At 42.2% G+C, this 26,153-nt stretch overlaps 1 protein-coding gene across 2 annotated transcripts in view; it reads left to right on the top strand.

Moving 5' to 3' along the window:
* SASH1 (SAM and SH3 domain containing 1) overlaps positions 1-26,153 on the top strand; it is a 568,627-nt gene that overhangs the window by 447,470 nt on the left and 95,004 nt on the right. For both annotated transcript variants that reach the window (XM_082305211.1, XM_082305212.1), the window contains exon 2: positions 19,569-19,697. In XM_082305211.1, coding sequence (XP_082161337.1) covers positions 19,569-19,697 — 129 coding nt within the window. The remainder of the gene's footprint in view (positions 1-19,568; positions 19,698-26,153) is intronic.

Consider the following 26,153-nt stretch of genomic DNA (forward strand, 5'->3'; position numbering starts at 1 on the left):
AGACCCTGTGCAGTCAGGAATGATAAGAGGTTTTGGTTCTGGTGCCCTCTTCATTCTTTCTTGAAAGCAAACTCTGGGTTTCCCTGGCCTTTGAATTGCAGAGGAAAAAGTAGGGACGATTTTTATATATGTGTTCCGTGTCTGCTATGAACTGTTGTTTACTAGAGAATAACTAAATTTAAGGTAAACTTGAATCTTTGTGATAAAATTTTATTTTCCCGTGTGTTGCTGGTTTGCTGTGAATACTGGCTCCATTATCAATATTTGGAAATATTCTTTTTCCTCGTACTTTTTCTTGTTTTGAAAATCAATCAACCAAGCTCGCTCTGTCTTTTAAGAGCAGTGGAATACCAGATTGCTAGAATTTGCCTGTAATGATGCCTCCTTCCTTTTGTGGATGTGAAAAAATGGCAGTCTCTAAACAGACAGAAAATGTGAAAATTTATGTGGACAATAAAAAAGTGTTGCACATGCAGTACAGGGAGCACTTAAAGGAATTCTATTATGTGGAACGCTATGTATTATGCTACACATGCTGGTTACCATTTTCTATAGTCAGGTGAAAAACTTTTTTTTTTAGTTCATCTCAGAGCAAATGACATTTTACAGAACTAGATAACGATTAATCTAACTTATTCAGATGCTGTCTAGAAATCAATGTAAACTAGTGCTGATTGCATGAGATGCTGTGCAAACAGAGGAGCAGAGCCGCGTGAGCTGAGCACAGGGACCGGTGCGTGGCAGAGCGGGGTCGCTGCTGGATGTGGCGCAGGGCCGAGGGATGGATGAAATGGGCAGTGCCCGGGGCAAGGGAGTTTGAGTCAGAGGGGAGAAAAGGCTTCCCTCTCCTTCCAGACCCCGGTTGAACTGTTCCAGCTTTGGCCCTGGGCTCGGCTCCGTCAGGACTTTTCTTCCTCCAGAGGTGGTGGGGCGGAGGAGAGGATGCTGGTGCGCCCAGCCCTGCTGCCTGTGCCTTCCCAGGTCTCCCTCCGTCATTTGGAGTCTCTGGTTGTAGCTTTTCCTTCGTGCAGCAGCCCAGGCTTTCCGCTTTTGCACTTACCCTATTCTCACAGTATTAATGGTTGTAGAGCACACGTTGTGCTCAGATTCAGGGAGTTCAGTAACACAGGATGAATAAGAATTACTTTGTAATGACCCAGCAAAGCGATGTGTCACAATACCTGTTTAAAGTGCTGTTAATAAATTCCCTCTTTGCGATCGCATGGTGCAGGCTATGACTAATGAACCTGCTGCTTTGTCTGTTGCCATTATTGGCAGTGGGAAGAGGAGGAGGAGGAAGGTGGCTGTTGTGACTGCGGGAACGCTGAGGTGGCTTTGCAAGAATTTGGATTCCAGGTTTTTCCATGAGGAAATGAACACAAAGGAGGAACTGGGTTTAATATGTGCAAGTCTAAAAATTAAGTTTCTACTATAAAAGCATATTCTCCATTAAAGTAGTACATAGACACAGGTTGTGTGATTAGATAAAGAGATATGAAGGGCTTTTATTTCTTACTGTCATCAAGAGACTTAGCTGCCCCATTGGCAGGAAGAAACTACAGCACAGTTCATTGACACACATTCGAACCCCAGAGTTCACAACACAGATTTCCAGTGTGGAAAAGAACTACTCTGAAAATGAAAGGAGCTGCCCCCAGCGCGGTGCAGTAGCTGTGGTGTGGGTCAGGTGTGAGCGCGCCGCTGCTGCTTTGATCTTCTTGAGGTGAGGGGAACGTTTTTCCTGGCTTATGGTAATAGCAGACCTTTCCTGACTATGGCCATGTTTTGAAGCACAAAGTTATAATGTACTATTTTTATTGGAACTAGGATTAGTATAATAAAATACTTAATGGTTTAAGTTTTAGTGACACCTGGGTAAGCATTTTTGAGCTACGTGTACTAATTTTAGAGGCAGACTTCCTATGAAGAGTTTGAAATTGAGAGTGGGGATTGTATAACCTATTTGGAAAACACTTTTAAGCAGGGTATAACCAGAAAATTAGATGGACAAGCTTAAGAATATAATACAACAATGATTTATAAATCACACTTCACTTTCAGGCTTTTTTATGGAAAGTCATATGATAAATTGGAGAACCGGTTCCTAATATCCATGTCGCGATCTGAGCGCGATCTGGTTGGAGCACTGTTGCAGGTCTGCTCTGCTACAAGCCCGTTAGATTTTGCTGATTTGCCTTCCCTGTGGCCCTGCACAAACACGGGGGTATACTATTGAGATCAGTTTACATGATCAGGCCTCCAGATGGAAAAAAATATGGTTGTTGTTATGTGCATGGGTGAACACACACACTGAAGCTTACAAGCATGGTAATATAATTATCAGGAATATAAATACATACTTTTCTGTTTCATTATTGTCACTGTATTTATAATGATATACAGTGCTTTTTGCTCTCTGGTAACAGCATGCTAAAATTTTGTATCGCAGTGTTCTCCACCTTCAGTATATTCTCTGTGTGTGGGAGTGTGTGTGTAAAGGAGATTAGGTAACTATTTAATACAATAGTAAAAGCAATACTTCGAAAGCTTTGCAGTGAGCATGATGAGAGTCAATAGATGGTAGTGAAAACAATACCATGCTTGTTACAATATTAAATCAAGAGTACATGAGCAGTTTCTCGATTGCGGGATGCTCCTAACCCTCTCGCTTGCAACTGAAGATGCTTTGTGCAGTGCTGATGGGTATGACGGAAACGAAAGATGAAGAAAAGAACAAATAATAAAGGGTCTAATTTCTGCCCTGTTTACATAAAAACTCTATGAGCCTAAGGCACAAGGTTTATTTATACTGGAGCAGTGTGTGGCCTGTAGGTTTTCAACAAGAAAGGAAAAAGCAACTTTTGTCATTCCTTCACAAGTTCAGATGAAAGGACCAGGAGCCTCCTGGTCCTTTCAATGCCAGCACCAAGTCGACCCTGCTGTGCAGAGCTCGCTCTCTGCTCAACTGTCACCCCAGTCTGACTTGATGGAGGAAAAAATGGATTTGAGAACACTTACCATGAGAGCTCATCACACCACGGTGGCACTGTTACAAGTTCTTTCAATGAGTGTGTGTACGTCCACAGCTGGAGCTTGGGTGAAAACACGTGCTAGGGCTGATTGCGTAGCATTACATTGCACTTCAGGAAAAAGGCATAAAAGGCAAAAAAGGCTTTTAAGGTATTTTGCTTGCCAGAATAATATCTTACCAGTCATAATATATTATCTCTAGAAGTGCTATGTCATTGCTGTAGAGTCTGTGGTTTTTATGCACTTAGAACTGGGGAGGTATTTGGATGTTTGTGTTCTATGTTTATTACCTCTGTTTATCTGTATCTGTTACAGTTCTGCAGACACATTCATCCCCTTCGGATTTTGTGATTGCAGTCTTCCAGCAGGAGCTTCTCGCATATTCCAACCCAGCTGAAAGGGTTTTTTACACCAGAAATTTCTAGTGCAATCCTAGGGATGCAGTACAAATTGAAGATACTTATTTTCTGCAGCTAAATTGAGGCTCATCTCTTTTCACTATCCCTGTTAGACATATTTCATATTGTCATTGATGTCACTGCATAGACTTAAACGTAGCCTTCAGTTACACGGAATAATTTTTAATGCTTGTGAGTTTCGGAGCTTTCAGTGGTTGGCCAGCTTAGTGCAGTAGCTCTGAAAGCTGACGATGAATGCTTTGCATTTAAACTGAAATGTATACTCTGTGAGGATGAAAATAAGAAAAATCCTATTTTATACATCAGTGTATTTGTATTTATACGTAATATGCACCACAACTTGCAGGTTGTGGCTTCCACTCCTTTATTAGGCTTCTTTCCCACCTTAGAATTCATAAATAACCATTGTAAAATGGGAACAGACGGGGGCAGGCTGCACGTTGTGTGTCAGTCATGGTTTCTGTCTTGCAGGTTTCCATTTTCAAGATGACTATGTTTATGCTTCAAAAACTGGATGCTTCAGAGTGTGTTGTGGGAGTATGTCGTGTTTTATATAAAAGTTGGGGAGAACAAGTTTCCACGTGCAACATTTTATCAGCGGACTAAATAAAGATACTGTATTTCAAAACAAAAAAAACTGGTAAGGTGAGGAAATTTCTAGTCAAGCAAGCAATCAAAAGCTCATGGTCAACTGTCGCATTGGGGATACCACAAAATACAGCAGTTGATGGGCAGTGGAGCAGGGGTGCTAGTGCTGGTGGCGCTAAGCCATGTTGGCTGATTTCTTGTTCTTCATTGGATTTACATGATACTTTGTGTCAGACTGAGGACTAATTAGGCTCAGAACAGGTATTTGCTTTTTGCTGTATCTCTGGCATATAAATGTGGGGTGGGGTTTTTTTGGTTTTTTTTTCAGCACAGCAAGCACAGCAGGAGGTCTCCACCACAGAAACTGTTTGTGTTCCTGCTTTCCCTCAGATCACTTGTGATTTCCCACCGATTTTGGTGGAAGTAAGAGCAGGCTGCTTATATCCCTTGAAAAATGTTGAGAGCAGAGGTAGCTCCAGGTACTGCAGCGAAGGCGCACAGGCACCGACATCCCTGTGCGGCTGGAGCACTGGTGTGGCTGCAGTAGCAGGTAGAAACCTCTCTTCCCCCACGGGATGCGTTTCCTTAGGTCTGTCTGGTTTCATTTCACTGGCGAAAAAGGGCTGAGTAAAGGCAGATTTCCTGCTGGCGGGGCACGCTGTGAATCTCCGTACATGGCAAGTTCTTTGGACGTTTTTCTCTGTGTTTTTACATACTGCGCTTATCTAAAGTTTCTCTGAGGTCGTGTTTTCCTTATAGAGGAAGATGGCAAATTCCCGGTGTCTCCTCTTAATTATCCAAATTTCTCTATCAGTGTTTCAGCTTGTAATGTGGAATTTCCCACCTTACTTGCTGTGCACTGTACAAATAAAAATTGAAATTGGATTTTTCATTATATTTTATTTTATGATGATGCGTCCTGTTCAATGTTTGGAGAGGTTTGGGGGAAAGGTCTATTTTATTTCTTCTTTTGTCAGTGGAGACTGCTTGGCTGTAGGTAGTGCAAAACGCTTGTCATTCCTTAAAAATGCTGTTTTCCCCATTAATTACTGCTACCTTTATTCTGAGTGTTTTGCAACGAGGCATGAAATGGAGTCTAATCCTGTGTCATCCCTCTCCACTGTGATGGTGTGTGCTGTTGTGTACTAAATTGAAGGGATACTGGGACGTGTTGGCTCAGTGGGGTATATTGTTTCTTGCTCAGCCTGGATCCAGCAATGTATTGTTTAGATTTTGCGTCCGGGAGTGAGTATATACATGCAGATGGATAAAATTTGTAAAACCTAAGCTTTGCATGATAGCTATCTAAGCTCAGGAAGTTAACAGAGAACATAAGGTCAAGGACTTAATCAAAATATTGGCATGACGATGAAGAGTTGCTTCATACCGCATATGGTGTGTGTTCATGCATAAATCAGAATGGAAAGGGATGCTTCTGCATATCCTTGTTACAGACTGGTTCATGATGAGTCTCGTTGGGTTTAGTCAGCGAGGAGACTGAGTTCCTAATTGCCAAAGTTGAGAGAAAAGAAGGAGGTGGATGTTGACAACGTTGCTTTTTCTCTCTGACGGAACGGTACTTTCTTCAAGTAATCTTTGCCAAGTTACTTGTGGTTTTTAATCCTCATCTCAAGCGTACTTAGAATACAAAAGATTGTACAAATTTTCATTTTTCATCTGCCAAACCTAATTACAACTACTGCAAAGTGCTTACAGATAGTTATTTATTTTGTAAACTGCCATGAAAAAGAGAGGGGAGGGAGGTAACAAAGTATGTTAGCTCCTCTTTGGCCTTTCTGCCTTTCTTAGGTAGATCTGTTGCTGTGTGTGTTTGAGCAATTTAAAAAAAAAAAAAAAATTAAAAAAAAAAAAGCAGTCAGGTTTTTTTTTTTTTCTCTCCAGACTTATGCCTCTCTTGGGAAAATACCTCTCATATAAAGAGGAAACGGAGGGTGACAAGGGATGGAGGTGCAGCAGCTCAGTATCCAGAATTGTTTTTCTGTGGCTAGAAAAGTGAAAAGAGAGTGCCAGCCGAGAAGGGTAGCTTGCGACTGTTCGGGAGGGGGATTTAGGAGGATCCTGTGAAAGGAAGACTTGCCGCCTTCACGGCAGGAAGCGGCCGGAGCTCGCGGCGGGCCCTGGGCAGGGGAAGGTCAGCGCGCAGGCCGGCCTCGGGGAGGCCCAGAGGAGGTGGCTGGACGGCGTGGATGGACGGGCAGGGAGCAAGTGGGAAGTACGCAATGGAGACTTCAGCCTAGTTCAGGAATGACAGGGCTCGCTTCAGGCGCTGAGTAGGGATATCAGAGGGCAAAGTAAGCCTTCGTGTCTCGTTGGTTGCACCTTGTTTTGTTTTTGCTTCAAGACAAATGCAGACTATAGGTGGGTAACCATTGATGTGCATGTGAGTCATGTAAAATTATGCCATTCAGGTATTGCCAGTAGATGCTTCGAATGGGTAATTTGTAGCAGAGGGCTGGTTAGCTAAAACAGGCTGAGGACGAGAGTGCGACTTACTATTTTGCTAGAGACACTCTGATGCCTTGACTCCCTGTTCACACGTAGCTCATTCTGAACCAGCCTTTGCGTTTTGGGTTGTACCTCTCGCGCTTTGAAGAGATCTCCACATCTGAAAACACGTGCTTCTCCTTTCTCCTTGAGAGAATCATGCAACAAAATCTTTGTTTCCCTTCAAGTCCTGATTCTTTATGCATGAGGCAACTTATTTACTCTACATCCTTTGATATGAAACTGATAACGGTGCATACTGTGAAAAGTGGTGTAACATCTTCCTTTTGCTCAGGGAGCTCCCTGCCGTTTCTGTGGCGCTTCAGATGCGTCCTGGTGCATAGGTTGTCCTGCTGCTCTTGCTGGGTTCATGGTTTGGTGTTCTCCGAGACTGCAGTCTTTTCTTTCATCTCAGAAGCAGAGTCTGTGCGGAAACTCCTTCCATCTGAGACTTTCTTCTTGTGTTACAGTTGCTTTTACAACTAGGTGAGATGTTTGTCTTTGGCATGATAACTCTTGTGACAAATGGTTAGTTAGCAGGATGATCTCCTTTTGATGTTCAAGTTTCTGTGCCTAGAGAAATGGCTCAAGTGAGAACGTAGCTTACCCTCCAAGTCCAAGTGTCTTTATCTACAGTTGTCTTTCAACCTGTGGTTCAGGGCCTTGAGGCAGTCAGAACCAGCTACTGGGTTTTGTAGAGACACAATTTTTTGTGAGCTTTATTGACACTGGTGTTCTGCCCGCTTCTGCTTTTTATGATCTCCTTAGCCCCGTGGGGCTCTACAAATTGTTTCATGCTTCAGTTCGAGGTGCATCCATGATGTGCAACACTTGAGTAATGCATTCAGTCTCCAGCAAAAGCAACATTTATTATCAGTGGGCAGAGCCACTGGACTGACAGTGCCCATGGGCTTAAGTGCTTCCTTCAAACAAGCACGTAGCATCCTGCTTATTGGGGACCTCCTGTAAGTCATAAATTGCGTGTTGCCCCTTCAGAGAAATACGTGCTTGAAACACCTGGGAGATATGGCAACCACACAGTTATTCAAGCCCAGACTCTGTAGGATTTGCTCTGTAGGCAAGCAGAAATATTTCTCTTTTATTTGGGTAAGAGGCCTGTTTAGCCTAATTAGGAAGTGCTTTGGCAATGATGAAGCAATATGAGCACACAGGAACGCAAAAAGCCCATCTTCGCTGTACACAGATAAAGGGAAATAAGCAAATAAAATACGAGATCCCAGAGTAGAAAGGATTATAAACTGGCAAGAGATACAGTTCTTACTGCTAGGTTGATATCCCTAATTGATATAAACATGAAGCCCTGTGCAGTCTGTGGTAGCTAAAAGATACGCATCTAAATAATATTTAAATAGATTCTTGCATTTTTAAGACCCACTAGAGTGTAATTGTATTCAACTTAATTAAATGAACTGAAACCCCCTGATAACTGCACATTACTGCTCCAAAATAAAACACTCTCCAAAGAGACTTCAAGATGCTTAGTTGAGGCAATAAAAAAACCTGAGCCCAGCGCCATGAAGTTTTGCATGAGCAGCTTTATTTTTAGTTCCTCTGTATGCTACCTGTAGTGGTTGAGAGTGTGTGTTAGCAGGGCCGCACCTCTGCTAGAGTCAAAAGCTGAGGCTTCGCTGAAGTGCTTCAGGGCAGAGTCAGTCTTTCTGGTTTTACATTATTCGTATTAATGCAGGGTGTGTATTTAAGCTGTCTTATTAATGCCGCCAAAGAGCGGGAACCCCTCTGCGCCTGTGCCAGCGGTGGGCACCCGGTCCCTGCAGGAGCGAGGGTGTGCGGGGGGAGCACGGGCAGGCGGGACGGGCGGCCTCGGTGAGGGGGGGCCTGGGCGCAGCTTGCTTACGGGAGCTACAGGAAACCATTCCTTCTGCTGCTAAGATTACATGGGGAAACATGGATTGCTGCCATGCTCAATTACGGTTGTTTCCTTTCCTGGTAAAAGACAGCCCGTCAGGAAGCGGTAGGAGTGAAGGTGAGGTTAGTCCCTGGGTATGCAGAAGTTTTGGGTGTACGCTCCAGGCTGCAAGCTGCTGAATTTCTAGCAGAAAAAAAATAGATGAATAGGAGAAAGCAGTGCAAACGTCGACGTTCTGGTTTTCCACAGCTGACAGCTAGGCTGCCCTCTGCGCTCACAGCTGTAAATCAAGGGCTGCATCTCTGGGGCGCACAGTACCCTGTACCGCTGGGCACAGCAACCAGGATAACTAATTTTCATATCTATTCCCAAAACAAGAGGAGAGACCCTATTTTGCCTTGGTGTGCAGAACAGTATTTTTTTCATGCTTTATAAAACTGGATTTTGGGGTGAAGGCAGATACTCCAAGATTCCCTTTCCCCCTTTCCAAAACCTTCACATGGATAGCAGGAAAGTGGCAGTCTCTTGGAAGTAAGCCTTTTAAATGGTACATGGAGGAATAAGTAATTGTGCTTACTATCACACCCAACTTTGTAATAGCATAGTAGCATTTCTGAATGTCGGGATGCTCATTGCTGAGCTGGGTGCTGCATGAATAAAGGCGCAGTGCTGCCCCATAGCTCTTGCCGTGCAAGTGCAGATGAGGCGATAGGTTCATCCAGCCAGAAGAAACCTGGGGTGACTGCATCCCCGCCGGGCTTTCCTGGGCGCTGGCTTCCCTGCAGAGCGGGAGAGGGCTGTGCTCTCTCCTCCGCTCTCCAGTAATTGTAGCTGGGGGGGAAGGACTCGGTGCACAATTCAGCTGCTGAGGTGGTGAGAAATTAGGGAAGGCACGGAGGGCTCTCCTCCTTTATCGGTGCATCCCTGAAGCCAGTACTGCCGAGTTTCCATGGGCTGGGGGAAGCTGCGGTCCTTAGGGAGGGCCAGGCAGGAGACCTGTTCAGGATCTCAGGCCTGGCTCTTGAAAAGGGTGGGGGGGGAAAACCCCAAACCCAGAGAAGTAGAAATAGAGGGGTGAGGAGAGCACAGTGGTACACTGAAGAAGCAAGGGAAAGGGGCAGGGAGAACAGAGAAAGAAGGATAAGAAATTCCTTTGAGTCAGCTTTCCTTTTTCTGGGCAAGGTATGTCCTGCTTGTGCCAAACTGTCCTGGTGAAAAGCATAGCAAGGTTTAAGATAAAGATGGTTATTCTTACTGCTGTGACACCTGGAAAAAAAATATATGAGAGGAACAAAGGTTGGAGTAGGTACTTGTCACTATCATTTTTTTATACAGCACCTAGCACAAGGCAGAATGAAATACCATTTCTTCCACAAAGAAATTACAGATTATAAGAGCTTCTTAGTGTCAGAAAGAAAAAAATAAACACTTCATAGGCCAAAACAAATTTAGTGCATTTTATTTGGAGAAGCTATTTAGGGACCACCAAATTGGATAAAGAATTATTTTACTAAACAGGCAACTGTTTTGCCTTGGGTAGTGTGGTGACAATTATGTATATGCCCCTTATGCGTATACCTGTTAGGAACCTGTGTATACTGCATCTCGGGCAAGAATTAACTTGTGCAGTAAATATGTAGGGTATGGGGTGCTATAAAGGTTTTACTGCCATGTGTTGATGCAATAGAGATTGACAAATCCAAAGTTTAGTAAGTGCTTTCCTTACTCTTTTATGATGTTGATAAAGTACTCCACTTAAAGGATAAAAGGATTAGGTTAGAATAAAATCCCATATAGGAGCAGAATATTAGTGTACCAGTAGATGGTATTAACATTTTGGATGTCATTCATGTATGGAGGTTGACTTGCAGATGATTAGAGTTGCAAAAACAGTAGAAAAATAATTGCCTATTCCTAAAATAAAATCACCCTTTGACTACTTCTCAGCATACTCTTATATGTTCATAGTGAAACCCTTATTTCACAGTAGTTTCTGACTTTTTTTTTTTTCCTCAGTTAAAGATGAAACCAGAATTTCATACAGTGGAATCATTATTAAATAGGATTTCAGTGCCTTTGGGTTAACTGACTTAGATTAGTGCATTTTATTGTTTTATTGTGTTTCACCAATACATCCATCTATGAGGGAGTGCCCCTTAGTGATTACTGCTATAAAGTAGAAATGAGTTTTGACTATGCTTTTTGTAGTAAAACTTGGACATAAACATGACTAAAGTTTGCGTTCTCTGAATCCACCATACAACTTTAGCACCTTGGGAAATACCATAAACCACACTTGCTGAGCTTACGCAGTTGTCCTGAGATACTGTTGTCTTCTCAGTTTGTTTTGTCTTTAAATATTCAAATTGTTTTTTTTTTCTTTACATATTTTCTGCTTGGTTTTTTTTAGGCTACTATTTTAATGAGTTGCTCACACCTCAGCTGTAGACCCAAACAATCACAGAAGATTTGTTTTTGTCATATTGTGTTACTACTATATATAAAGAAGATATGAATTTTAATGAAACCTCCGCCACTGTTGCAGTTGATATGGCCATCTCGCTGAGATAAAGATTTATTTCATCATCTACTTAAGATGTTTGGCTTTTGCATATGTATTTCATTAGACTCTAACTTAACTCAAACAGGAAGCCACCCCATAACGTATGCTAAACTTCATGATTATGAAACAAGAAATACATTTCCATCTCCTTAATGGTGCTTTAATCACATAGATGTTCATTTCTTAATTCTTCCCATTCTTCTGTTTACCATTTGTTTCTGCTCCAAGTGTCAGGATAGAAGCCCACTGCAGCTGGTGTGCACAAAGAGACACATTTCCACTCAATTTGAGAAAATGTCTCAGAAAACACAGTGTGCAAAAGGAGGAGGCTGTGAGAGCAAGGGAAACAAAACTAATGAGAGGTGATGTCAGCTGCAGCTATTATCACGGCTTAAGGAGTTGTTAACTTACTCTGCTTTACAAGCTGGCAATGATAACCTGTGCCTGACTGCTGACCAGCCTGGTGGGTAGTGGTGGCCTGGCAGGTATCAGAGCAGACAAGAGTTTTGAGTTACATTTTGATGAGCTTAGTGCAGATCACCTTGGGGAAAGGAGGATAGAAGACAATATACTGTTATTAGGGAAGCTGGACATTAAGGGTGCTTTGAACTAACTTTTCATGAATAAAATTTGCATGTAATCTTGTCTGTCAAGATAATGAGCAAGTGAAAGAGCTGGTTCTACTTGTGATAAATACCCACTTTTTAAGTATGTTGGAATGTACATTTGCATAGATACAACTTTTTTGTCATCATGCATATATATATATACACACAGACACATATTTTTATTTTTTACATAGAGGACTTCCTTGGTTCCATGCCAGAGGGAGGGATCCCAGTAGTGTGCTTTCAAATCGATTTTAATTTACAAAGGGAAAAAAGTAAATCACGTTCAGAATGCTTTTCCAGAGATGCTTTTTTACACCTTCTTGACAAAGACTTCAGGGCTTTACAGTGAAAAGTGGGGGGGGGGAAAAATGATGGTGCTGATGGTGAAGGAAATGCTTTATTTGCAGAATTTTGAAAAGGGGAAGAGTTTGTTTTGATGTAAAGGTAGGGCAAGGTTTCATATATATTAGAAAAAAGTTACATAGCTGTGTGGTTTAGTATAAAGTTTCTGGGTCTAGAGTGACTGCTCTGAACTCAGTGAGCTGTATCAGTTATTTCAGATAGCTGCTGCAAAAGCTTTTATGTCAAACTGTACCATTGTGCATTCGGCTTATTGTACAGAATCTAGAACTGATTTTAACCATGCTGCAGAGAGCTTGACACAGTTTTATTAGATCTATTTTTGTAACTCTGTCTGTAAAGTCGCATAGCTTAATGACTCAACCCTCAGATGCTGTAAAAATTAATGGAAAGTCTTCCATTGAATTGGTCTGATCTGTATGTTCTCTTTGTTCTCGCAGTGTCCAGCTATAGAGAGGTCAAGGGAACCATGACAACCCTTCAGCATCCTCTAAAATAGCTGTTCTCAATATAAAAATGTCATGACTTCTACACTATTTTATGCCTTCCCCTGAATATCAAGGCAAGTGCTGGGCTGCCTGGCCTCGTGCTTCTGCCTCATTCACATTTCTGACCCCGCTGACTGTCAAGACAGACTTTGAACCTGTCACTTTGTGGATAGTGGAATTGTTACTTCTGCTGAATGGAAGATTGTCCTTTCCAAGCCCTAGGAAAAGAAGGGAATGTTTCTCTGTCAGCTTGTTGGGTTTATTTTTAGTGGCAACCATTTTGAAGCTGAGCCAGAAGGCAAAACATCAGCCTTATTCCTGGCAGAAATACATTGCCAGGGACAGGTAAGAGGGTCAGAAATGTGTAACAGATACAATTATCGTGAAGCTCTGCAGGTTTTCTTATGGATGGCTGTCCTCATCGTGCGAGTCTGTATTATTGTAGCAAATTGAGATACAAGCCCTAGCCAGAGAGGTAAATGCAGATTTAACTCTTCTGTTTTGAAAAGATGTGGATCGGATTTAAATCTGCCTGCTTAGAAAGAACTGTGGAGGAATGTAAAACACCGTCTCTCTCAGACTGATCACCTGAATTCATGTATTGGTATATTTTGCAGTGGTGGAAGGTAGGCTGCCAGTCCGAGGTTGCCGAGGGAAGGATGCACAGTTTTCTCAAGCTTCTATGAGTCCACATTAGGAAAAATATCTAAAAAGGACTGGTATCTTATTCAAAGTTGTCCCATGAAAATCTGAGCATCCCTTGCTTTCTAGGTAAGCTAGTGCTGCTTAACTTTAAATATCTCATAGGATGTGTGCTGTGCAGATGAAGTCCTGTTGAAAACGTGTTTATTAGGCACAAGCACGTTTCCCTTCAGCAGATGTTTTCATTTCACCACTTTTTTGGTCCCTCCTGCCTCTTACCCCTCTCCTCTCCCCAAACAAGCCTGTTCGCTCTGGCCCACGTTCTGCCTTTCATTTATGCACTTCTTACAGCTATCCAAACCAAAGGTATTACTGAAATGCAGGGTCGTGTTCCACAAATTTTTGGTAGGCATGCCTGTTAAGATCCAACTGCCAGAAATAAGCTGCTGATATTTACAGTGACTCCCCACACAGTAGTCTTGTGTTTCAGGCACGGAAGTGGATTTTTTTCTCATCTTGGGCTGTGAAGGTCAAAAACATGCCATTGCCAGGGCACGATTGCAAAGTGCTGTGAAAGAGCATCTTCCCTTCATCTGTGCCCATCCCACATACATTTATACTTTAATAGGAAAAAGTCAGATTCTTATTTTTTTTTCCCCTCCCAGTTTCTGACCTGTGCCTAACCTCCCAGTTTGTGCACGGGCTGTGGCCATAGCTGGAGTTGTTTTTAAGTTAGGAACTTGTATAGCTGCATTGTGTGCTGTAATCTGCATTGCCATGTGCAGATGGAGACCCATCTGTCTTGCTGACCGAAGGGGCTTGTAGTGTGCACATCTTTTTTTACACTTTGGAGATTCATGCAGTTAAATGAATTTCACCCAGTGGCTTGGAGAGTGAGCACATGTATCTGATAATCATGTCCTCTTCCCTGACGTTGCTAACATCTGCTGGAACAGGAGGAGGATATGCTGGAATATGCAGTTTTGTAATACATTTTTCAGAATCTGAGATAGAAAAGTACACACTCAAACAGTTGTATTTTTGGTAGCTTATTCTAAAACTCTTATTCTGCATGGAAATTTATGCAGAAAGTATGTATGCTGTGGCAGTGCCTAGTGTTTAGGTCCATATGCAGGTTCAGATATGTATACGTTACTTAGCAAAGTCCATTATTCCTCCTTAGCTAATAGTGTTTTTATTTTATTACTGTTATTAAAATATGAATGTATTTTTACTTAATTTTATTGCCAGCATTGCTCTCTGACAAAACATTTTTGTCCTTTACACTTTCATATGTCAAATACAAAGGATTCTGCCAGCACATTAAACTAACTGATGTGCAGTGACCGATAAATCCTAACTTTATAATAAGTGTCAAATTGTTCCAACTTTTCTTTGTAGTCACTCCATTAACAGGAATCCTGACGGATTCCTTTGGTATTCACATGCATATCAGAACTAATTCTCCGGGAATTCCAGGGCAATTCATCATTTAATCTGTGTTTTATGATGCCAAAAAATGTTGCATGCATGCATTACAAGATGGAAATTTAGGAACATATTTGACAACTGAAAATAGAAATCTGAGATAACTTCTGTTTTCATTAGAATATTTTATTAAATCTTCATTTTAGGTTTAACCCTTTAAAACTAGTGGGTGGTTTACTTTCCTGGCTATCAGACTATTTTATGGAAAGGTCTCAGGCAGTAGTGAAGTCTTAGGAGAAACATGTCGTAACTTTTTACGAATAAATTAAAAGCATTCCAGGAATGGTATTTCTGCTCAATATTTGTGTTGCTGACGAATTTGTTCCACCAGAGAAGATCTGTGGGATTATGTAGCTGGAACATTGCAGTTTGTATGGCAATAAACACAACTGGTGCAAAGGAGTCTTCATGGTTGGGCTTTGCTTAACTGTTAAATTTGTAACAAAATGAGAAAGAGTTTATTACGAGGTCTTGGTTTTAAAAATATTACGGACCTAAAGCAGTTAAGAGCAGATCAGTGTCTGCTGAATTACAGACATATCAGTAAGAATAAATTTGAAAGCTGTGTCTTTTTTTCCTTACTCGCGTAAGCTGTTTCAAATATGGGACCCGTCTACATCAAAATGGGACATAGTGGCACATAACTGAAGGCTTATTATAGATTGCATTGTCTTACTATTTTTGGTATCAAATAGCTGTATGCCTTTTCCTACTTGTGAAACTAAAATGGCAGTCCACATTTGTTTAGACCCTGTTGTATTAGTATTGGAATCAAGCCCACAATGTAGGGCTATTAATAAGGAAGAAGAAGAATGAACAAACTGATGGGTTTAGACTTTTATCTCTATTACCTTAAAAGTCTTCCGGGTTTTGGCTTGCATATGAAAGCAAGAAAGTAAAAGGAACTTATGAAAATTAACATTGGCTCTTATTCTTTATACATCAGAGTGAAATATTTTAAAAATATTATTACTTATGAATGCTTTTATTGTTTTATTAATAATGCTAGGGATTTTTTTTTAAACATTTCAGACAATTCCTTTGAGACTCTGTGCTTTGTAAGGGAATGAATGACTTTTCAAGCTGGAGCTAAAGTTTTGCATACGGGTATTTTTAAAATACTCAATTAACTTGAAAACAAAACAGAAATACAAAGCACACTGGTGGTGATTTTGTGTGAGACAGTTTAGAACTGTTTGGAGAAGCTGGGGGTCAATTTAATGAATAGACAGGCAAAACGCCATAGTGCAAAATTCATCTTCTGATTCGTTGTACTTGTGGTTTGATGATATCTAAAGTAGGTCCTCTCGGCCATTATCAGTGCAGCAGAAAAATGAAGCATCTTCTCTTTCTTCTCTCTCTTTTTTGTTTTTTGTTGTTGGTTTTTTTTTTTTTTTTTTTTTTTTTTTTTAGTTTTGCCATGTTTTTAATAGTACTTGAAGAATAAAGGAGGATGATGGAGATAACTTAACAAAGAATTGTACATCTGATTTATATTACCTCAATTTTTGTCCTTACATATAGTTATGACATTATTTCCTTATATGTAACATGGGTGTGAAATACTGGCTGTCTTTGGCTTGGGTTGATTTGTGTATCTGTTTCTTTTTCGACAAAAGCAATGCTTTCTGAATACCCGCACGCATAAACTCATAAAAGAAGCTCTTTGCCACAGAGACAGATGATTCAGTCGTCATCTTCCACGACAGCTTCCTGGCAAGCTGCGATGTAAATGCAAATGTTTGCATTGTTGTTTTCATTTTTCGAAGCTTGAGACTTCAAACCCCAAAGCTGTCCACATCTAGTCAGGAGGTTGCTTGCCACTTTTGTGGAGCGTTTAACTTGTAAAGCTATCTGCCCTCAGTCTGGTAACCCAGCAAAAGCAGGGTTGCAATGAGTACGTGTTTCACTTACGAATTCTCATCTCTAAGATCTTGTGGTATTTCTGTTCCTTCATCTTTTTTCGGATGTTAAGCTTGCTTTCACACAGGACATGAGCTGTATTTGGAGCATAGCCCCTAATTTGAGTCCCAAGCATTGACAACAATCCCTTCTGTCAGTCAGTCAGTCAGGCTGGTGCCTGCAGCTCAGCTTCTCTGGACGCTGTGGAACTGGCGGACTGGGTCGCTGGTGAATAGGCCTTTCTTTGCAGCCGCGCGCTCGCTGGCGGTGGGGCCACCCACGTTCTGTGGGCTTTAATTGGGGTGCTGCAATCGAGCTAATTTTGGTCTGGGGACAGTCATAAGCCTTTAGCCTTGTAGAGACCACCTTTAAAAAAAGCACAGTGAACTGCACGCCAATGTAAGTCAAAAACGAGCACTTGTTCAGCTCGGTTTGATCCATTGTGCAGCACCGCTGCTGTCCCGCAAGCGGCTCGTGACCATGAACCTGAGGGCCACGGGTGTGGGAAGGTGCGTGGAGTGCTGGAGCGTGCTGCAAATCCTCACCTCGGCTCCACCTGGCTCTTAGCTAGGCTGAAGTTCATGTGATATGTTTGGATTTGGAGTATATCATTCAGTTTCAGCCATAACTTTACCTTCATAAATTATACCTATTTCCAAGCAGGTTTACTACATGAAATTTAACGGTTTCCAGAATTGAGAGGACTGATAAAGTAAATAGGCAGATTTCATATTGTTCTAATAAAATGATGGTTTCCCATCTTGCCCTTCTATCATTACTGTTTTCAGCTCCTACACTCTTAACTGGAAAAGCTTATCAAGGAATAAACGGACGCTGTCTGGGGAAGATAGTCCAAAGTGGGAATTCCTGGTAACCCTTAGAGAGGGATGTTTGTTACAATGAAGTGTCTGGGATTCAGATGTCACGTCATCGCTTTGGAAGCCATACAGGTTTTCTTATTGCCCGCAACAGTGAGCAAATGAAGGTTAAGTGTTGGGATTGCTTTTTCTGTTTGGTGTTCATTTTCCTCCCCAGCACTGCAGCTCTAGTTATCCCTACTGAGTGTGCAAACCTTGTGAAAGCAGCTTGTTGTGCGTGTGGGATCAGCAAGCGTGCCCTCAGCCACTGGAAGAGTGTCCAGTTGCACAGGCAGATGTGTGGAGCCTGTGGCACGGGCAGAGAGTCCGAGTTTCTTCCCCAGCTTGTTGGGAAGTGATGGATGGCAAGGAGGTGGCTGGAAGAAGATGCATGCTCGCTGCCCACTGAGTGGATAATGCTGCTGTTCTGGTAGAAAGGCAGGGTAGCACTGTCGCGCTGTCAAAGTCGCCGTTGTGTTGTCCTGCTAAACTATACACTTGCTTAGTGGTGTGGGAAGATGTTTGTCTGAAGTTCCCAGAAGTGTATTTACACTAAGGAATCTGATCTTTTAACGTTTGAAACATCTCCCCTTTGAGATCTTTGGCTGGTTGAGAGGGAGGAAATATAATAAAAAAATACATAGGCATGTATAGAGGAGGGTGTCTGTATAGATATATATTTAGTGTAGTTATTTTGCTTCTGCTGCTCTGACAAGTGACATGCAAGTTGTTTTCCACCTCTACTGTACACACTAGTTTTAAGAAACTGCAAGTTGTTCTGAATTTTGGGAATGTGAGCTCTACAAAACTTCCTGGGGAATTTGAGATACCTGTTACACCTGTGGAATTGCACTTTAAAAAAGTAGAGAGAGTGTTTAACAGAGTCTGAGATTTAGTAGGCTTTCACTTTCATTTAAACTGGAATGTTTTTTCCAGTTTTCTGGAAGTGATACTTATTAAAATGGATCCACCTCTTCAGCATAGTCAAGAACCCTGAGAGCAGGACCACATACTTATTTCCAAATGGCAACAGCTTCAGTAAGGTGTGGTTTCTGATTAAAAGATTTCCTCCCAGCTCATATGCTAAAAGTCTGCATTGCAACTTATGTATGTTATTAGCATAATTATTTTTAAATGATTTCTCGATTGCTTAGTTTTTTATTAACAGCAACAATGGAATAACACTCTGCAGTGTATTCCTGTTCTTCTCTCAGAATATGCACAAAGTGTAGATTGTTACCTTTTAAAAAATATATACAATAACATATATACTCTTTCATAAATTAGACAAATGGAGAAACAAAATTACTCCATCCCATCTTTTGGACCTATTTTAGGTGTGTGCATATTGTACCAAAAAAATTGTTAATTCACCCTGCCCATACCCTTGCCCGGCCCTCTATGGCATACCTATCTACAGTTTAGAAGGATTTCTCATGCCACTTAAAATCCAGACTGTTGTTTGGTTTGGTGTGGTGTGGTGTGTCTGTCTGTCTCCCCCCCCCCCCCAGTTTATCCATCATTTAAAAAGTATGAATTTTGACTGTAATTAACAGATTACAACAATTAGATTCTTGGCTATAGCCATTTTATTAACAGGGTAACAATCCTGCCTAGCAAAGCAGACGTTTGGGACTGAGCAAACCATGTTTCTGCCTCCAGTATATCTTAAAAGACCAACTGGCAGAGTGTCTTTGTAGGTAGCATAAACTTGCCTGTTAAAGTCATTTGGCTGGAGTTGTTTGCAGTCCGGCTGACTGTGCTTATAAGCAAGAAGTTTAATGTTTTAAATTGCTGTTAGTCATTTTCAAGGAAAGCAGGGCTACTCCCAAGTAAATAAGGTCAGTGAAATGTATGTAATGACTGGTTATTGGATGAGTGGGCAGCTGCTTGGGAGAACCAGATGGAATATGAATATATGTGGGTGGGAGGGAATTGAGGCAGATAGTGCCTGGGGATATATTGTTTCTCTGCCATGAGTTGCTGTCCCTGCCTTCTCTTTCTGTGTAGGAATTAGCAAGGACCCACCTGTTTCTGAAGAGCTACTGTGGTACTGCAGTTCCCAGCTGTTCTTGCGTGCTCGGGGCTAAGGATTAAGAGAATGACCCAAGAGCTGTGTGCTGGACATGCTGCAGGGAGAGGGTCTCCCTCAGGGTTGTGGTGTTACCTTTAAATTAGAATTTCAAAATTGATTAATGTCTTTTCTTTTTCTTTGTCTCCACCATAGGATGGGTCACTGGGAAATATTGATGACCTGGCACAGCAGTATGCAGACTACTATAACACCTGCTTCACAGATGTGTGTGAGAGGATGGAAGAGCTGCGCAAACGGAGGGTTTCCCAAGACCTTGATATGGTAGGTAGAGAAGTTATGACTTTATTAACAAATGATTGCCATTCATGCCTCGGGTGAAGAATCAATATTTCAGCTTGAAGAGTTCTACCCAGGGAAATAACTATATGTGATTGTGTTCACGCACACAAATGTTTCAGCCAACTCAATTAAACACTTGGAAATTAGCAGGATTATTTTTTTTTCTAGGTATTTGTTATGATTCATTAAGCCTTGGAGCCTGCATTTCTTAGTTCTTCTTTAATTAGAGTACTTCTTGCTTGCGCACACGTGCTTGCAAACCTCAACTCTTCAGAGGCAAGACTGTGTCTGACGAAAGCATCGTTTCCTTGCTCCAAGATGCTCCCAGTGTGAGCACAATGAAACTGTGCTGTTTTTCAGTTGCACTGTACAAACTGTTGAAGTACTGCTTCTCAGAACTTGAAGGTGCAAATACTGGTTTCAGGCTCCCAAATGTAAGCAATCTTCGATTTTGTGAACCCTTTTCCATTATTGCACGTTACAGAACCTGTAGCGGGGAACATTGAGTCACCAAGTCCTTCAGGCTAGAAGGGACCTCAGGAGGTCTCTAATCCAACCTTCGGCTCAAAGCAGTGTCAACATTGAATTCAAACCAGCTTGCTCAGGGCTTTATCTGACTGGGGTTTTAAGACCTCTGAGGATGGAGGCCTTGCAGCCTCTCAGGGCAACCTGTTGTACTGCTTCACTGTCTTCATAGTGAACTATTCTTTTTTCCTGATATTTTATGAGATACCCCCCATGGCAATTTATACCTATTGTCTCTCATTCTCATGCCGTGCACCACTGTGAAGAACCAGGCTCAATCTTTTTGATAACCTCCCCATAGGTACCAGCAGGCTGCCAGTAGGTCTCCTCGAAGCTGTCTTTTCTCCAAGCTGAATCTCCCAGCTCTTCTTGCAGGGCAAGAGCTCAAGTCCTTGAGCACTTTGCTGGCCCTCCCCCAAACTTACTCACGTTTATCAATGCCTGCCTAGCATGCGGGACTGCAGAGCCAGAGGTGGTGGTCCAAGCGTGGCCTGACAGGTGCCGGGGAAAGGGGAAGAATAGCTTCTTTTGGTCTCCTGGCTACACTGGTGTTGGCACAGTGTGGGATGCTGCTGGCTGCCATTGCTGCTCGGGTGTGCTGCTGGCTCGTGCTAAGCCTGTGGTCCCCCAGGCCTTTTCTGCAGAGTAGGCTGGCCCAGCCAGTCAGTCTTCAGCTTGTGCCGGTGCATGGGCTCGCTCCTCCTCAGGAGCAGGACTTTGCATTTGTCCAAGTTGAATTTCATGAGGTTCCTGCCAGGCCACTCTGAATGGCAGCCCTGCCCTCGAGCGTATTGACTGCAGCCCGAGGTGGGCGTCATCCATTACCTTGACAGGGGTGCCCCATCCTCAGGTATCTAACAGGATAGGCCTCTGCACTACTCTGCTTGTAACTGGCCTCCAAGTACGGCACATTAAATGCTACTCTTAAAGCCCAACTAGCCAGTTTTTCACTCATTCAGTTGTGTAGACTCCCTGGGGAGTCCCACTTTAGCCAAAACTAATCTATATGCACATCATCTCCATACCTCATTTTTGTTAGATTTAAGAAGGAACCTTTTAGGAGGCCTATCACAAAAACATCAAGTGTTTTCACTTGTTGGACGATTTTCTTACTGTCCTGTAACATTAGTAAATGTTTTGTCACTACTTAGGGTATGTATTACTGATTGCTGTGCTTTTTTCATTGTAAACTTCTTTGTTAGTTTTCATAACATTCATAAAGATCATCTGTGACAGAGAAAAAAAGCTTTTAGGTCTGCTTGGTTACGTCTTCAGCATGAAGGTTGTGTTTCCCAACTGTACCGTATGTTTTTACATACAGACTTACAGATATTTCCTTCAAGTCTTGTCTTGCAGAAAACAGGTTACTGAAGGAATTATTTTTTTGTCACTTATGGTTTTGCTGTGTTGGTAACTTTTGTATAACACATTCATAAACTCATAACCAAAGTATGGTTAATAACTCTACTGAGGCACAGCGCTGTGGCAGAGCCAGCATGGGATCTGATCACAATTCTGCAGTTCCTCTACAAGATCAAATAACTTAAGACAAATTCGGGACCTGAAGTTGTGTAATTGTGTCTTCTACCTCTGCTTCCCCAGATCCTAGCACTGACTAGCAGCAGGGGAGTGGTTTGCGTCCTTTCCCTAGCAGCTGTACCTGATGACATGGATTACTTAAGGCTACTTTCTTTCTTCTTGGGATTTCAATTTAGCAATCGAGAGGCTTCCAGAGCGTGTACAGAGTACAAACTTCAGTTACACAATGAAGGACTGCAGGATCAAGGCAGAGAGAGTCATCTCCTCTGCCACACAGAAGTTTGCTAGTTCCTTCTTGATTTTTAAATGAAAAAAGAAGCAAACTCAAACGTATTTTGCAGATCTGTTGCTGCCAAGAAGTTCCAAGTGTTAAACAAAAGGTTATTGTGGGAAATCCCTTTGTAGACAGACCCTTGAGGCTTCTGTGCAAAGAAGCTGATGGCACAGAATCGTGGTTCTCGTGAAAACCCTCACGCTCAGCATACCTAATATTCTGGGTAGCTGTTGGCAGCAACGAAACCCCCTTTCCTGGTGCTCTTGGAAGGTGGCTCCTGTGCTGGGTAATGAAGCATGCCTTGTGGCGGGAGAGGACTCCCTTCCATTTAGACAGATGGGCCTAATTTGGCTCCCTTCACTTCGGAAGCTGCAGCAGCCAGGCTGGGGAAAGCCATGTGAGCTTAATTAACTCACATCAAAGGTGCAGAGCTTCATGCTGGTTTAAATAGATGTGAGCTAACCCAAGACAGACCAGCAAGTGATTCACTAACTCATTCTGCTCAAGAGAAGCTGTTGTCAGAGAAAGTGGCTGTGTGAAAAGGCATCCTGGAGATTCCTCTGCAGTGGCACTCATATTGAGTTTGCTCACTCTAGTAGTCCAGTGATGACTTCTTGAACTGCCAGGTCAGAGAGAAGATATTGCAATTGAAAATGAAATTAGTGCTCAATTTTTTTGCTACGTCTGTCACCACTATAATTAATACAGTTTCTGGACATCAGATAGCCATTCTGTTGATAACACGTGAGACTATAGATATTAGCTCACTTCCACAACAACAGCATCCAAACAGCGCTGACTGCAGCTGAAACTTGCTCGCATCAATAAGTAGGCAGGCTTGACTTGGGTACATAGGGAGTGGGAAATGGCCATGTTGACTAGAATGCATTTTCCGTGTGACAGAGTAGTACGCTTGTTTATAATCTGCTGTAGAAACAAGAATTGGTTTAAACAGCAGAGCTGCCGAAGTGACTGCAAAAGTACTGATGTGAAAGACAGAACAGAAGAGCAACTCATTTGTTGTGGTGTTTTTCCTCTCTTTACAGCTTGGGGAAAGGTAGTGTATTTGCAGAGCTTTTGGAATAGTGAGTGGGGAGTAATGCTGGGGGAAATGCCAGCTTCCTAGCATATCCCTGATGTGCTATGATAGTAAAATATATGCACCAGATAGCAAATACATGCACCCCCAAAATTATTATGCACCAGCATTATTGGGCTGTTAGTCTAGCCTGGCTTTGCTCTGCGGTACACTGCTGTCCTCGCAGGGATGAGGAGAGACAGTGCTGTCATATAGATATATACCTTCTGTTCCCAGCAGTGGGGTCGTGCCAGAGCTGGAGGTGGGCAGTACTTCTGCTCTTCCCTCCCCCCCGCGCCAATGGTCTTCTCCCTCTCTTTAGCAAAATGACAGAACAGAGCAGAGCTGATATGCATGTAGTGCTAGTGCAAATTTCCAGGGGTTTGCTGGAGTGAAGGTTACTGAATCATGCAAGGGGGGTACCATAGGATAAACCCAACCCCTGCACTGAGATCAGGTCTAAATGAGGAATAAGGAGGCAGGGGGGAGAGCCTCTGTTAACAGCTATCTCAAACCTGCAGATCCTGTGTGCAAAAAATTTCATAAAGCAAAAGGTATTGGGATACATCTTCAGATTTTATAATCATGAAAGATCAGGCAATCAGCAGCTGTGATATAGCTGGGAGACTGCAGCTTGATTTTTGGATGGCAGTTCTGATATTTTCCTCTGAAATTCAGTATAAGTGATAAATACTATGTAGCAGAAACACAAAAGGCCAAAGTTAGGGTTGGAGCTGCTTTTACTGAATGCTCTGAACAAAGAGAAAGAGTGGGTCACCCCAGGGGTCGAAGTGTCCTCTAGAAGTTGCACAGAGAGGCTGCGTCAGGAGGAGCAGCGTGCTAACAAAGAAGTGCCTGAGCTGGTAGAGCTTTGCCAGGAACAGGTCTTTAACACCGGCTCGCCCAGATTACCCTTTGTAGCATTGGAAGGACAGAAATATGAGCTGTTTATTGCTGCTTCTGTACACTTTGAAATCATTTTAAGCTGTTTGGGAGCAAGTGTTGGTATTTTGATTGTATATTGTACTTTCTAATCAGCTCTCCAACCTTTCCTACCAGACCACAGCCATTTCAGTCTGGATATCCTGCTCTGGAGTTGAAGTTTTCAAAAAAATCACTTGGTAAAATTGTTTGGGAGAGCAGCATATCTTGTAACAAAACAGTAGCTGCAGATGGAGCTGAACACAGAGTATTTTTCCAAATGGTCGTGCCGTCAAGGATTGTTAGTTGTCCCTAACCACAGTAACTGCTTTTTGCATTTGGAATTTTGCCTCTGTTTTTGTAATGGAGAATGTGCTTGGGTTTGGACATTAATGTTTGTGAACAGCATGGGAGTTGCCCACATTTCCTAGCATTTGGCCTATTCCTGTGCACCATGTGGTTTTTTGGCTGAGGAAGAACTGCAGTCGGAGTAGATATAGTGGATTTTCAGGACCATAATGGATGTATCACTGGTAATATTGAGCTGGACATCTGCTAAAATGCAGTTACGGCCAGAAAAGTGACTCAGTGAGGATGGCACCTTGTTACTGCTCATATTTGCTTCCTTTGTGTCTTTGGGATCATATCTGCCTGGCTCACTGACAAAACCAGGTTCGCCTTGCCTGTCAGCAGGGCAGGATGGCATTGATATAGCTGTGAAAGAGCAAACTGCATTCTGTTGTCTCATCCATCACTGACAGCGGCCAGCTAACTGCTGCTGCCAAGGTCTGTATTGTAGCGGATGATCTTGAAGTCAAAGAACAGCTTGAAGTTTTCTGAAGGACTCTGACAGCTACGGTTGTGGCACTGAGAAGTTACAGTAATCTTTTGACTTGTAAATTACATAAATTTAAAATGAATGCCACTGGAAAGCTATAAGGCACACAAGTATACCTTTTTTCCCTCCATCCATTTAATTCATTTTGATGTGTAAAAGGGGAAGCGTTCAGGATCTCTCTATGTACATGGTGGTAAAGTACAGTGCATGTTTCTGATAAATTGACTTGCCTAATCCCATGTGTTTTTACAGTACCTGCACATGTACAGATCCAAAGTCAGAAAATAGAAATGAATGCAAAACTAACCTAAGTTTCTTGCCTTGCTGCCCAACATGTATGTAGTCCTTATAGGTCTTGGCCGTGCATGGTTTTGAAAGGTGCTCAGCAACCAGTTGTTCGGTCACAAATGGAGTTGACCATCTAGACAATGTCATCACATATAAATGGTATGTGTCCAGCAAGGCAGAGCGGAGGAAAAGTGGCACAAGTAGAGTAATTAGTAATTTGAGTGATGGAGTAATTAGGCTTTATCCTTTTTAGGTGTGAATTTGGCTGATACTGTACTGCTGGTTGGCGATATCCTAAGACTACTTGAGAAACTAGCCAACCTGCACTAAAGGAGACTAAAATACCCAGAACCGTTGCAGTCAGTGATGGATGTGTATTTAAGAAATCTCTGAGGGAGTTAGCCACCGAAGCTGGAGTTACGATGCTGAACATCTTTGTGGAATCTGCCTGTGCCTGCACTATAGCTGGCTCTAGCCATGTCCGCTGTCTTTGCATCTTGCATATATTAAAATCTCAAGATCCTAAAATAGACGACTTATTCCCTGCCATGAAATGATCAGCTCTGCTTTGCAAATGCAATACCGGCTGCTTTTACCTTTGTCCTGGGAGGACACCTCTATATCTTGCTGGAACAGAATCCCACTGTTTTGTTTTGTCTTACTGGCTGTGAGAGGCTCTCCAAAGTATAAACAACATCTGAGTTGGATTAAAAAGGTATCTACAGCACAAAAAAAGAGCTGGAGAACACATAGATAAGACTTCGTAAATTTTGGAGACTTTCCAGGCCTTATCAGGCAGACACACAAAAGAAAAAGTAGCCGTAAAAGACATGGACTTTCAAGCATTTTTTTTTTTTTTTTTTTTCCAGTAGAGCTTGAAATAGAGGGGGGGTTTGCCTAAATATGAGGTGCATAAAGTAGATTTACATAGAAAATATATAATAGATATTTACTATGTGTGCAGTCTCAGTCTCT

Source organism: Platalea leucorodia, assembly GCF_965183815.1.
Source record: "Platalea leucorodia genome assembly, chromosome: 3".
NCBI classification, from domain to species: domain Eukaryota; kingdom Metazoa; phylum Chordata; class Aves; order Pelecaniformes; family Threskiornithidae; genus Platalea; species Platalea leucorodia.